Source organism: Engraulis encrasicolus, chromosome 19, assembly GCF_034702125.1.
Source record: "Engraulis encrasicolus isolate BLACKSEA-1 chromosome 19, IST_EnEncr_1.0, whole genome shotgun sequence".
NCBI lineage: Eukaryota > Metazoa > Chordata > Actinopteri > Clupeiformes > Engraulidae > Engraulis > Engraulis encrasicolus.
In genome coordinates, this window is record NC_085875.1 from 2,760,878 (window position 1) to 2,774,352 (window position 13,475).

The window sequence follows — 13,475 nt, forward strand, 5'->3', positions numbered from 1 at the left end:
GAGTTGGAAAAGGTTAGGAACGCCTGGCCTAATGTGATATTACATTGCATTTGGCAGACACTTAAAAAAATAGTCTGAAGCCGTTGAATGTACTGTAAAATACTGTATGACCAAGCACTTTGTCAGCTTAGGAAATTCTTATCGGTGAAAAGAATGTATGACTGTATCCAACTTATTCCCCCATTGGACTACCAAAGAAGAGAAGAACATATTAACTGGAAACTTCTCTTAACCGGAAACAGCTGCTCTTAGTGAATGCTGGTAACTAGATTTTTTTCCCCCCAGGCTCAGAACATCAAACAGCGATGTGTGCATTATAACAGGCCATGATCTCTGTCATTTTCTTCAATCGTTTTACATTACTTTACATTAAATTACTTTTAGCAGACGCTTTTGACGAGAGTGGCTTACAAGGAGGATATTCAAGGCAAGGCAAGTTTATTTGTATAGCGCATTTCATAGGTGCAACTCAATGTGCTTCACAAAAAACAAATGCAAAAAGAAAGAAAGAAAGAAAGAAAGAAAGATAGAAAGAAAGAAAGAAAGAAAGAAAGAAAGAAAGAAAGAAAGAAAGAAAGAAAGAAATTAGAGTCAAAGAAAATTTAAACATTAAGATGAAACACATGGTAAAAAAATAAAAATAAAAATAAGAATGATATAGAGGAAAGCATCTGAGAACAGCTTTGTCTTGAGTCTAGATTTAAGATTCAAGTACAGAGTAAGGAGTTAGTACAGAGTACAGCAGTATACATGTAATGTAGAACAGATAGATAGCAGAAGAACAGTGAAAGACCTATGAAATGTAGTTCAGGTTAGTACCCATGATTAGATGTGAGAAGAGTTAGTTATGTTATGTAGGGAAACTCTCTTGGAAGAGATGAGTCTTGACTTGCTTCTTGAAGGTTGAGAGGGGCGACCCTGCTCTTGTAGAGCCCCAGTCTTCATTTTGTATTCTCTCTCTCTCTCTCTCTCTCTCTCTCTCTCTCTCTCTCTCTTTCTCTCTCTCTCTCTCTCCTTTTCCCAGTAAACAAGCAGTGATATCTACAGTATAACAGGCCATAATCTAGATTCTAGGCCATTTCATTAGGTATTTCTGTCTCTCTTTCTCTCTCTCTCTTTGTCTATCTTTCTCTTTCTTTTGCTTTCTCTTTCTCTTTCTCTCACAAAAACAAATGTTGCATTGGTAAATAAATGGCTTACATCTCAGCCAGGTGCCAACACATTTTGTGCTTCTGTATTCCAAGAATTGTATATAATTCTTTCTTTCTCTCTCTTTCTCTTTCTCTCTCTCTCTCTCTCTCTCTGTCTATCTCTCTCGCCTTTTCCCAGCAACAGTCATATCTACAGTATAACATGACATACTCCAGATTCCAGGCCATGTCACTAAGTATTTCTCTCCCTGTCTCTGTCTCTGTCTCTGTCTCTGTCTCTGTCTCTCTCTCCTTTATTTATTTATTCAAACAGAAATACCGTATCGAGATGCCGGGTTCGAGCAGTGCCTTCATCCCCACCATCAACGCCATCACTACCAGTCAGGACCTCCAGTGGATGGTGCAGCCCACGGTCATCACCTCCATGTCCAGCCCGTACACGCGCTCGCACCCCTACGGCCTCCCCGCCGGCCTCTCTGGAGGACACCACCACCACACCACCACGCACGCCCTGCTGGGACACACCGCCCTCTCCAGGCCGGGAGTCATACGCTCCATTGGGGACGCACGCGGGCGCCGCAAGAGGGACGAACAGGTGAGGGACCATACAATAATAATAACCATAGTTAGGTCACACCGCCCTCTCCAGGCCGGGAGTCATACGCTCCATTGGGGACGCCCGTGGGCGCCGCAAGAGAGACGAACAGGTGAGGGACCATACAATAATAATAACCATAGTTAGGTCACACCGCCCTCTCCAGGCCGGGAGTCATACGCTCCATCGGGGACGCCCACGGGCGCCGCAAGAGGGACGAACAGGTGAGGGACCATACAATAACCATAGTTAGGTCACACCGCCCTCTCCAGGCCGGGAGTCATACGCTCCATCGGGGACGCCCACGGGCGCCGCAAGAGGGACGAACAGGTAAACAGGCTTTAACCCTTTAAAACACTGTGTGTTATAACATGCCCGCGGGCGCCGCAAGAGGGACGAACAGGTGAACAGGCTTTAACCCTTTAAAACACTTATGTCATAACATGACCGCGGGCGCCGCAAGAGAGACGAACAGGTGAGAGCAGGCTTCAGGGGGCGTTGGTGAGCCCTAGGGGGGCGTTGAGAAGGAGACAGCTGAGAGGGGGCGGTGCTTAGTTAGGTCACTCTCCAGGCCTGGAGTCATACGCTCCATCGGTGACGCACGCGGACGACGCAAGAGGGACGAACAGGTGAGGGCATAGCACCTTTAACCACCAGTGGCATGCTGTAATAGTAATATAATAACCATACTCTACCAGAGAGAGTAGAGAGAGAGAAGTTCCATTGGTCCATTGTTTCCGGGTTCTATTATTGGGGGGGATCCCCCTTTAGGCAGACCTAGGCAGACCTGAGGACTGTTCTATTCAATGCTAGGAGTATTATGACACGCCCCTTAAGGCAGACCGGAACCTGGTCATGTTAGGTGCCCATAGCAACCTATTATGTTGGCATATCTCTACTTAAAGAATCTCTGACTCTACTCTACGGCCTCGGACGACGCAAAAGAGACCAACAGGGGAGCAGGCTGTAGCCTCTTACTGCAGATAGGGTCGCTGGCAGCCTCATTGGAGCACCGACCACCAATTACCTATTAATTTATGGGCATTAGATGTTGTTGCGCCACCTGACGTCTAAGCAACCCAAAAAAAGTCTTTGACCCATATACAAGTAGAACTAAAGCCAATATTATAGTACCTCAAAATAAACAAATCGAGGGTGTTGGTTGGGACAGTGGACCTTACGTTGTGATTTGAGACAGATGCTTTTCCACACTGTAAAACATTAAGTCAATGAAACTTGAAACTTTGATTTCTGAGTTGACACAAATATAAGCCTCAAGCTGAGTTAACTTACAGACTTAAGGCAGCAGCAGGGCAACTTACTTTTTTATGTTTAACTGGCTGCATTTTTTTTTTACAGTGCACCACCATCAAAATTGTAGTCTGAATAGTTAGTCAGGGATGTCAAACTCAAGCCCGGGGGACAAATTTGTCCCGCAAAGCCATTTTATTCGGCCCGCGAGATCATTTCAAATATCTATTACAATTGGCCCACATACACCTTAATTATAGTGTAACATGACTTGAACATGAAATTTGCTGTGTCACTGGATGTGCAGACACATTTGAACAAACAAATATGATGGGAAAGAGTGTGTGTGAAATTTTACTATGAATATGGAGTGCATGTACACACAATTTTAGTTCATTTTTAAAAATAAATGTTGAGTTCGGCCCGCGACTTCGTTCCAGATATTGATTTTGGCCCTCAGTCAATTTGAGTTTGACACCCCTGAGTTAGGTCATAACACCCACATGTATTCACTTTTTTGTCCACTTAACCTTATGTACTGTAAGATATGTGCCCTGCTGTGGGAACATCAGCGTTCTAGACAGGGGAAGCCATTGTTGAGGCAGTTGCAGACACACAAAGAATGACGTCCGAGAACAGAACTAGCGTGATTCACCTAGTAACTAGCATCGCAACCACCGCAACTATGACTACTGTAGCCTAGTACCCTAGCGATGACCCCGCCACCACCTCTCCAGTCCAGTCAAGGCTTGAAGTTCTCATGCTGATGAAATACACAGGCTGAAGAGTTTGGAAAAAAAACACTGACATTGTGGAAAAGTTTGAAAATGACTGTACTCTGTAAAAAATGATATCAGTGATAACAAGTCATGATCATTTGCATAGTTAATTAATTCTGCTATACACTGTAATGACAACAGCAATTTACAACTTGAAATCACAACTTTACCAGCTGCCTCAGAATTTAAGTTCTTTAGTTAATTTAAATCTTTATTGTACGTTGTGTTAAAGGGACAGTTTGGTCAATTTCAACATGCAGTTGTAATGCTCACACTACCCTGGACTTGTCAGTGCCTGAGATTTTTTTTTCTTCTTCTTCAGTCGTTTCCGAGATCCTGGTCATTGTAATGGGGGCAGCTCTTTGTTTACATGTAAAAAAACATGTTTATTTATTCCCAAAAACATCCAAAAGGTTATAAAACATCAGCAAACAACTAGCAAACAGCAGTACCTTTTGGGAAAATATTTGGAGTTGGCCTATGTTTCATTTTTTAAAAATGTAAACAAACGCTGCCCCCATTAGAATTGCTCATATCTCGGAAAGGGCTGAGCCGAAAAATGTGGCATCACCAGGTACTGACAAGTCAAGGGTAGCGTGAGCAATACAACTGCATGTTGAAATTGACCAAACTGTCCCTTTAAGTTGTGTATGTTATTTGAAGACAAAGGTGCAATGCAAAGCTTCACACAACTTACAATAAGGATTAACTTGGAATTCTGAAGCAGCTGGTAAACTTGTGATATTATGATATATGTGTAACTTATTTAACTTGCTATTGTCAATCTGCAGGTGCAGTTGTTTTTCTTCTAATTCTATGGAATTGCAAATCTGATTTCATAATTGTTTTTCTTCTAATTCTATGGAATTGCACATCTGATTTCATAATTGTTTTCCTAATTCTATGGAATTGCAAATCTGATTTCATAATTGTTTTTCTAATTCTATGGAATTGCACATCTGATTTCATAATTGTTTTTCTTCTAATTCTATGGAATTGCACATCTGATTTCATAATTGTTTTTCTAATTCTATGGAATTGCACATCTGATTTCATAATTGTTTTTCTTCTAATTCTATGGAATTGCACATCTGATTTCATAATTGTTTTTCTTCTAATTCTATGGAGTTGCACATCTGATTTCCTAATTGTTTTTGTGTTTCACCTCAGCTGACTCCGGAGGAGGAGGAGAAGAGGAGGGTGCGGAGGGAGCGGAACAAGCTGGCCGCCGCCAAATGTCGCAACAGAAGGAGAGAGCTCACCGAGATGCTTCAAGGAGTAAGAACACATTTCATTGGTCTTGCTTTGTGCTTGATGATGCAATTGTGGTTAGGAAAACAATGTAAGGTTTCCAAGAAAGGGCAGGGCAATATATGAAGATAAGGATTCCTGTAAAAAAAGAAGAAAAAACGAAGGAGGAGGCATTCTTTTTTGGCACTTACATTTGTGCCAAAGGGAGTTTTCTAACTTTGATCATATTTTGGCATTCAAACAGGTACCTTGACCTCAGGCTCACAGTATTAGTGGTTTACACCCAAGATGCAACACTAAGATATGGTGAAGTGTATGCTGCCCAAATCGTTACACATTAAATAAGAGAAATGGGAGCTTGGTGTTGCTGACTTTGCTATATCACCTATTTTTGAGACGGATGTGTATGTGTTTTTCTTTGCTACACCCAAGATGTACTTTGTAATATCGGAATAAGCAGGACCTGAATCCCTTTCACAATCAGTGACCAGTGCTTTCTGTGGAACTATCTTCTTGCTCACCAGGGAAAATGCCATTATTCCGTAACGTGCTGGGTTTGTTTATGGATAAAGGAAGACAATGGGTGGTATCCAAGGGATTATATGTAAAAGCGTAAAACACTTATTTCCAATATGGTCCCTACACCTCGTGTTACATAACATTACCCTGAGTTGACTCTCTTATTCAAATTTATTGAAGTGTTCTTACACCTTCTCTTCAGCATTTTCACTGAAAACCACTTATAAGGAGCACTTGTAGTTACAGAAACACCTTTCTGGTGTGTTTTAGAACTTTTAGCTCACTCCCCAGCAGATAAGTGTGTGGTGGGTGTATGATACTATTGCACTATAAACAATAAACATTATTATAATTATATTATAATTATAATTACTATTATTATTGTTGTTATTATTATTATTATTATTATTATTATTATTATTATTATTATTATTGTATTAGGAGACAGAGAAGCAGATAAGTGTGTGGTGGGTGTATGATGATATTGCACTATAAACAGTAAACACAATAATAATAATAATAATAATAATAATAACAATAATAATAATAATAATAATAATAATAATAATAATAATAATAATTATTATTATTATTATTATTATTATTATTATTATTATTATTATTATTAATATTATTATATTATTATTAGGAGACGGAGAAGTTGGAGGAAGAGAAGGCTGACCTCCAGAAAGAGATCGAGGTCCTTCAGAAGGAGAAGGACAAGCTGGAGTTCATGCTGGTGGCCCACAACCCCGTCTGCAAACTCCCCGACGACCACCACCACCACGACACACAGCAGGTAATGTACTGCATTATATTACATTATATTACATTACAGTAGATTACAGAACATTACATTACATTACACTACAGTAGATTACAGAACATTACACTACATCACATTACAGTAGATTACAGAACATTACACTGCATTACATTACAACCCCGTCTGCAAACTCCCCGACGACCACCACCACCACGACACACAGCAGGTATTACACTACACTACACTACATTACACTACATTACATTATATTACATTATATTATATTACACTACAGTAGATTACAGAACATTACATGACATTATAATATATTACACTACAGTAGATTACAGAACATTACATTATATTACATTATATTACATTACAGTAGATTACAGAACATTACATTACATTACATTACAACCCCGTCTGCAAACTCCCCGACGACCACCACCACCACGACACACAGCAGGTATTACACTACACTACACTACGCTACACTACACTAGGCTACGCTACGCTACGCTACACTAGGCTACGCTACACTAGGCTACGCTACGCTACATTACATTACATTACATTACATTACAACCCCGTCTGCAAACTCCCCGACGACCACCACCACCACGACACACAGCAGGTACTACACTACATTACACTAGGCTACGCTACACTAGGCTACGCTACGCTACACTACACACAACATTACATTACATTACATTACAACCCCGTCTGCAAACTCCCCGACGACCACCACCACCACGACACACAGCAGGTAATGTACTACATTATATTACATTATATTACATTACAGTAGATTACAGAACATTACATTGCATTACATTACAGTAGATTACAGAACATTACACTGCATTACATTACAACCCCGTCTGCAAACTCCCCGACGACCACCACCACCACCACGACACACAGCAGGTAATGTACTGCATTATATTACATTACAGTAGATTACAGAACATTACATTACATTACACTACAGTAGATTACAGAACATTACACTGCATTACATTACAACCCTGTCTGCAAACTCCTCGACCACCACCACCACGACACACAGCAGGTAATGTACTACATTATATTACATTATATTACATTACAGTAGATTACAGAACATTACATTACATTACACTACAGTAGATTACAGAACATTACACTGCATTACATTACAACCCTGTCTGCAAACTCCTCGACCACCACCACCACCACGACACACAGCAGGTACTACACTACAGTAGATTACATTACATTACACTACAGTAGATTACAGAACATTACACTACATTACATTACATTACAACCCCGTCTGCAAACTCCTCGACGACTACCACCACCACGAGACACAGCAGGTATTACACTACACTAGGCTACGCTACGCTACACTACGCTGCGCTACATTACATTACACTACACTACATTACACTACATTACAACCCCGTCGGCACCACGAGACGCAGCAGGTAATGTACTGCATTATATTACATTATATTACATTACATTACACTACACTACATTGCATTACATTACATTACATTACATTACATTACACTACAGTACATTACATTACATTACACTACATTACAACCCCGTCTGCAAACTCCTCGACGACTACCACCACCACGAGACACAGCAGGTATTACACTACATTAGGCTACGCTACGCTACGCTACACTACGCTGCGCTACATTACATTACACTACACTACATTACACTACATTACAACCCCGTCGGCACCACGAGACGCAGCAGGTAATGTACTGCATTATATTACATTATACTACATTACATTACACTACACTACATTGCATTATATTACATTACATTACATTACATTACACTTCAGTACATTACATTACATTACACTACATTACAACCCCGTCTGCAAACTCCCCGACGACTACCACCATCACGACACACAGCAGGTACTACACTACATTACATTACACTATATTACATTAAATCATCATACGTAGGACCACAATGGATTTAAGCTTTCGAGCTAGGGATGCAAACAATTAATCGATTAATCAACTTTAATTGATCAATGCATTAATCGATAAGCGAAAAAAACATTTATCGCAATTAATCAACAGTAGAACTGACAAGAGACCCAGGTGAAATGGACATTGAAGAGTGTGTGTTAAGAGGGGATATTTAAATCACCTTTGGATTAAAGAATTTAAATATAATTAATTTAAATTTAGTATTTTATCTCAATTTTGTATTAAAATTTTGAGATTTTTTTTCTTTTTTTTCCGAGAAACTTTGAGATTTCGGGGGAAAAACGCCGCTTATCAATTAATCGTAAGTCGATTGATAAGGCAATCAACTAATGATTAATGAATTAATCGATAATTTGCATCCTTATTTCAAGCATTATTGTGTTATCCTGACGCTCTTTTTTATTTAAGAATGTGTTATAGTGTTATTTAAGTAGGCCTATGTGGTGCGGTTTGAATAGAACTTAATCATGTATTTAGGTCATTCTATATAAGAACTGAGGATGTCAAATAAAATCATCCATCCATTCATCCACTGATTCCTTCATTCCTTTATTCAACAGCAGCAGTGCGCCCCGCTCTCCCTCTCCATGCGCACCACCGCCGCCGCCATGGCAACCCAGCAGCGTTGCCACGTCAACCACCTGAACCCCGTGGTGGTCAAACAGGAGCCCATGGAGGACGACGAGAGCGATGAGGACGACGAGGACGAAGACGACGATGACGAGGAGGACGATGAGATGAGCAGCAAGCCTCAGCCCTCCTCCGTCATCAAGCCCATGGCCATGGGAGGAAGTGGCGGCGTTGGCGTTGGCGTGTTCTGCAGCGACGCGGCGGTGGAGAGTCTGAACACCCCGGTGCTGCCGGCCTCCACGCCCATGTCCGTGTCGGCGGTGGGCGGCGCCCCGAGTCTGATCTTCACCTACCCCAGCATGATGGAGGCGGAGAGCCCCTCGCCCTCGTCCGAGTCCTGCAGCAAGGCCCACCGACGCAGCAGCAGCAGCTGTGGAGGAGACCAGTCGTCAGATTCCCTGCACTCCCCAACCCTCCTGGCACTGTAGGAAGGCCTACTACTAGGAGACCAGTCATCTGACTCCCTGCGTTCCCCAACCCTCCTGGCACTGTAGGAAGGCCTACTACTAGGAGACCAGTCATCGGACTCCCTGCATTCCCCAACCCTGCTGGCCCTCCTAACTACTACTACTAGGAAGGAGAGACCAGCACACCCTCCATTCCACTCAACCACCCTACAGAAAGGAGACCAGCGGTTACCAACCAAGACTCCCTCCCCTGCACTCCCCCCACCCTGCTGGCCCTCGAAACTACAGCAAGGAGACCAGCAGGCCCTCCTCTCCACTCACCCACCCTACAGCAAGGAGACCAGCCATCAGACTCCCTCCTCTCCCCTACTCTCCTGGCCCTCTAGACCAGTGTTTTCCAACCTTTTTTGTCTTGCGTACCCCCAAAACCTCTTAGTTGTGCCACGAGTACCCCTTAATTCATGTTCTTTATCGCTTAAAAAATATAACAAATGTCCAAGTACCCCCTGCAGTGTGACTGCGTACCCCTAGTGGTACACGTACCCCTGGTTGGGAAACACTGCTCTAAACTACAGCAAGGAGACCAGTCATCACACTCCCTCCTCTCCCCCACCCTGCTGGCCCTCCTAACTACTACTACTAGGAAGGAGAGACCAGCACACCCTCCATTCCACTCCCCCACCCTACAGAAAGGAGACCAGCGCGTTTACCTACCAAGACTCCCTCCACTTCTCCTCCTCCACTCCTCCACCCTCCTGCCTCCCTAAACCAGTGTTTCCCAATTCCCAACCCCTTTTTTGTCCTGCGCACACCCTAAGCAGTTTTGTCATATGACATGTACCCCACAATCATTCATGCTCTATATGTTCTCCTCTATTCCAATGTGACTGCACTCCATATATTTTTCTTGTTATTACATTTCTCCACGTACACCCTGAGGTGTGCTCGCATACCCCTAGTGGTGCCCGACACGTGCCCCTGGTTAGGAGCCAGTCTGCACCTGTGTATAGAGTAGAGTAGAGTGACTGCAGCTAACCCCTCCTCAACCCCCCAACCCCTCCTCAACCCCTCCTCACCCCCTCCTCCACCGCTCCTCAACCCCTCCTCCACCGCTCCTCAACCCCTCCTCCACCGCTCCTCACCCCCTCCTCAACCCCCTCCTCCACCGCTCCTCAACCCCTCCTCCACCGCTCCTCAACCCCTCCTCCACCGCTCCTCAACCCCTCCTCCACCGCTCCTCACCCCCTCCTCCACCGCTCCTCAACCCCTCCTCACAAACTGCTTTTCCTAATCAACATCATAACCCTTGATGATCTTTCGATCAAAAATAAATCGAGAGCGTTCCCATTGTCTCATGGGCCAGGCCAGGACCATTCTTGTGAACCTCATCCTTCTCCTTTTTCATGGGGGTAGGAGTGGGGGTGGGGGGGGGTGTCCAGAGGGCTTTGTACCTTCTGGTCAAGGGGAAGAACCCTCAAGGGCTAAGTGTCTTTGATCACTTGGCGTCAATCAGTTGTTGTTGGGTTTTTTTGTTTGGTTGTTGATTGTTGTTTATTGTTGTATTCAGAAATATTGTCATGAGTTCAATCTTGTAGTCATTCGTGTGTTGAACTTTCTCGTTCATCATTTCATTTCATATCAAAATGTCTCAAAGACTGAGGAAAACAAAGCATTGCATTAATGAAGCACATTGAAGATCAACAGATAACGGATCGTCTGATGTCAAAATATAATAACGATGAGCACCAACCGATGACTGGCGCTAACTAACTTGAGTATGGAGTACGTCCCCAGAAGTTCTTCATCACATTTCTCAATTCTGGATAGAAGTTGTACCTACAAACTCCAAACCCCATCTTGTAAGCACTTACCGCCATGAAAAAGACACAAGCACAGCGTGCAGTGCACACCACAAACATACAACACAGGGGTGCGTTTCTTGAAAGCGTAGTTGTTAGCTAGTTAGCAGCTTGGGTATTTGTCAATGGGAAAGTGCATTGCAAACTGCAAAGTAGCTAATGTAGTGAGCAAATACTGCTTCGAGAAATGCACCACAGCACAGCACAGCACAGCACAGCACGCCTACATGTGCTTTCATGTCCATATCTAAATATGTTAGGTGTCGTTGCCAGGTGGTCCACTTACAATGCAGTGTTTTTTAGTGAGCTGTTGTTTAGTCATAAACCTGTTGTCTCGTCTTAATACGCATCAGCTGAAGCACACAATGTCTAGCTGACAGACTAGTCAGCCATTCGGTCGGTTGGCCCGTGACAAGGGGTTCGTTCCAATATGCGACTTTGCGTCCTCCACTTGGGCTTGTGGCCTCGCCCCGCCTCCTGGCCCCTCCGTGGAGAAAACATTACAGTTTCCCTGCTGTCGGCCTAGCCAAAACATTTTTTGGGGGACTATTCTTCATTTACAATTCTGTTTGAAAATGAGAAAAGGACTACTATTGAGCTTTTGCGAGATATTGAAATATAATGCTGTTGTCAGTGCTGTCATCATGATGTATTACCTCCTGGTATGAGGCCACAAGCACGAGTGGAGGACGCAAGGTTGCATATTGGAACGCACCCCTTGTGTGAAGAATAAGTAGACATCTGGAGTTGCTCTTCACATCTGACAGCGTTAGTCATCAAGACGCAGAGCTTCGTCATGCCCTTTCATGTCCTGGAGGCTGCCATCAGAAGCCTCTCCTGTAAATCAACACACTATTTGGCATCGGTGGGATGATGAAATTCACTTAGATATGCCAGCTGCTCTAAAAGTCTAAAAGTTTTTTTTGGCCGACATATCAAATGGATATTTCCTAATCACCCTGGAGGATTCAGAAGACTCTGGCTGGTGTCTGTTTGACAGCACTTCACAATAACCCTTATCAATGCAACTTACACCGACAAAAAAATGGAAAGGATTAAAATGGCACACAAAAAACCAAGAGGATAACATAATGTCCTCTTTGCATTGCTAACAACAAATCACTATCACTGTTATTGGCTGTGGCTCTACTGATCTGGGGTGCATTTCTCAAAAGAGAAGTTGTTACCCTGCTAGCAACTTCAGTAGTTGCCAATGGGAAAATGCATCGAAAACAACAAAGTAGCTAATAGTAGTAGTAAGCAAATTCGGTTTTGAGAAATGCACCCCAGGTCATTTTTACCATCACATGTCACATTTCAAAATTCCACACTCATTTGAATTTTCTGTTGATTTGTACTCTTTAACTTGTGCTTTCTATGGGCTGTACAATACGTTGGACTGGTGTCCTCTGACCACCTCAGCTGACAATACACAGTAAATTTGACAGTGTTAATTTAACACTTAGAGAGTAAGATCAACACCGTGGGTGTTATATTTCACTCTGTGAGTGTTGAATTAACACCAAAATATCTGCTGTGTAGGAGTGAGGTTGAAGGGCGGTCAGAGCAGTGAAGAGCCATATTATATATATTATATCGTTTTTGTGAAAGGTTATTCCCTTTTTTTCTATATATTGTACATATTATAGGATAGAGCGACAGCGTCACTTTTGTACACGTAGTGCTGGGTTTGTCTTAACAGGCATAGTGGAAGCACAGGGGAGATGTCAACATGTTGCAACAGGAGCGTGTCTATGTTCCCACAGCCCATTGGTCCCACAGCCCATTGGTCCCACATCACTAAGATTTTTAACATTATTTTTTAGGCCCATTGGTCCCACAGCCCACTGCTCCCACCTTATATTCCTGCTGATCCATGTTCCCACATTTCTAGGAATTTATCCCAGTTTAGGCCCTATGTTTCAAATGCATATTGTCTTAGTTTACCCAGAGATGTGGGAACATGGAGTTGTAGAACATAGGGCCTATATTTGAATAATTTCTTTAAAATGTGGGAACATGGAGCTATAAGAATAAGCTGTGGGACCATTGGGCTGTGGGATCAATGGGCTGTGGGAACACAGAGCTGACCCATGACCCATAGAGCTGCAACATGTGGAGATGTGTGGCACTGGCACATCACTTCGGAGGATGGATGATGAACGATGGACGATACTTGTAATACGTGCTGAATCTGATTCTATTGTGAATTCAGGCAAATTGGGCCACTTTTTTACCATTAATTTATA

The 13,475-nt window shown here is 42.9% G+C and overlaps 1 protein-coding gene across 5 annotated transcripts in view; it reads left to right on the forward strand.

The window, feature by feature from the left end:
• The window catches only part of fosl2 (FOS like 2, AP-1 transcription factor subunit), a 22,417-nt gene extending 12,931 nt beyond the window's left edge, over window positions 1–9,486 (forward strand). For 2 of the 5 annotated variants that reach the window (XM_063183428.1, XM_063183429.1), the window contains 4 exons: window positions 1,465–1,746; window positions 4,947–5,054; window positions 6,196–6,345; window positions 8,891–9,485. In XM_063183428.1, the coding sequence (XP_063039498.1) occupies window positions 1,465–1,746; window positions 4,947–5,054; window positions 6,196–6,345; window positions 8,891–9,388 (1,038 nt within the window). In that variant the 3' untranslated portion in view covers window positions 9,389–9,485. Of the gene's footprint in view, window positions 1–1,464; window positions 1,747–4,946; window positions 5,055–6,195; window positions 6,346–8,890 lie in introns of all 5 variants that reach the window. The other 3 variants (XM_063183432.1, XM_063183430.1, XM_063183431.1) reach the window with 3 other exon arrangements.
• The last annotated feature ends 3,989 nt before the right edge of the window (window positions 9,487–13,475 follow it).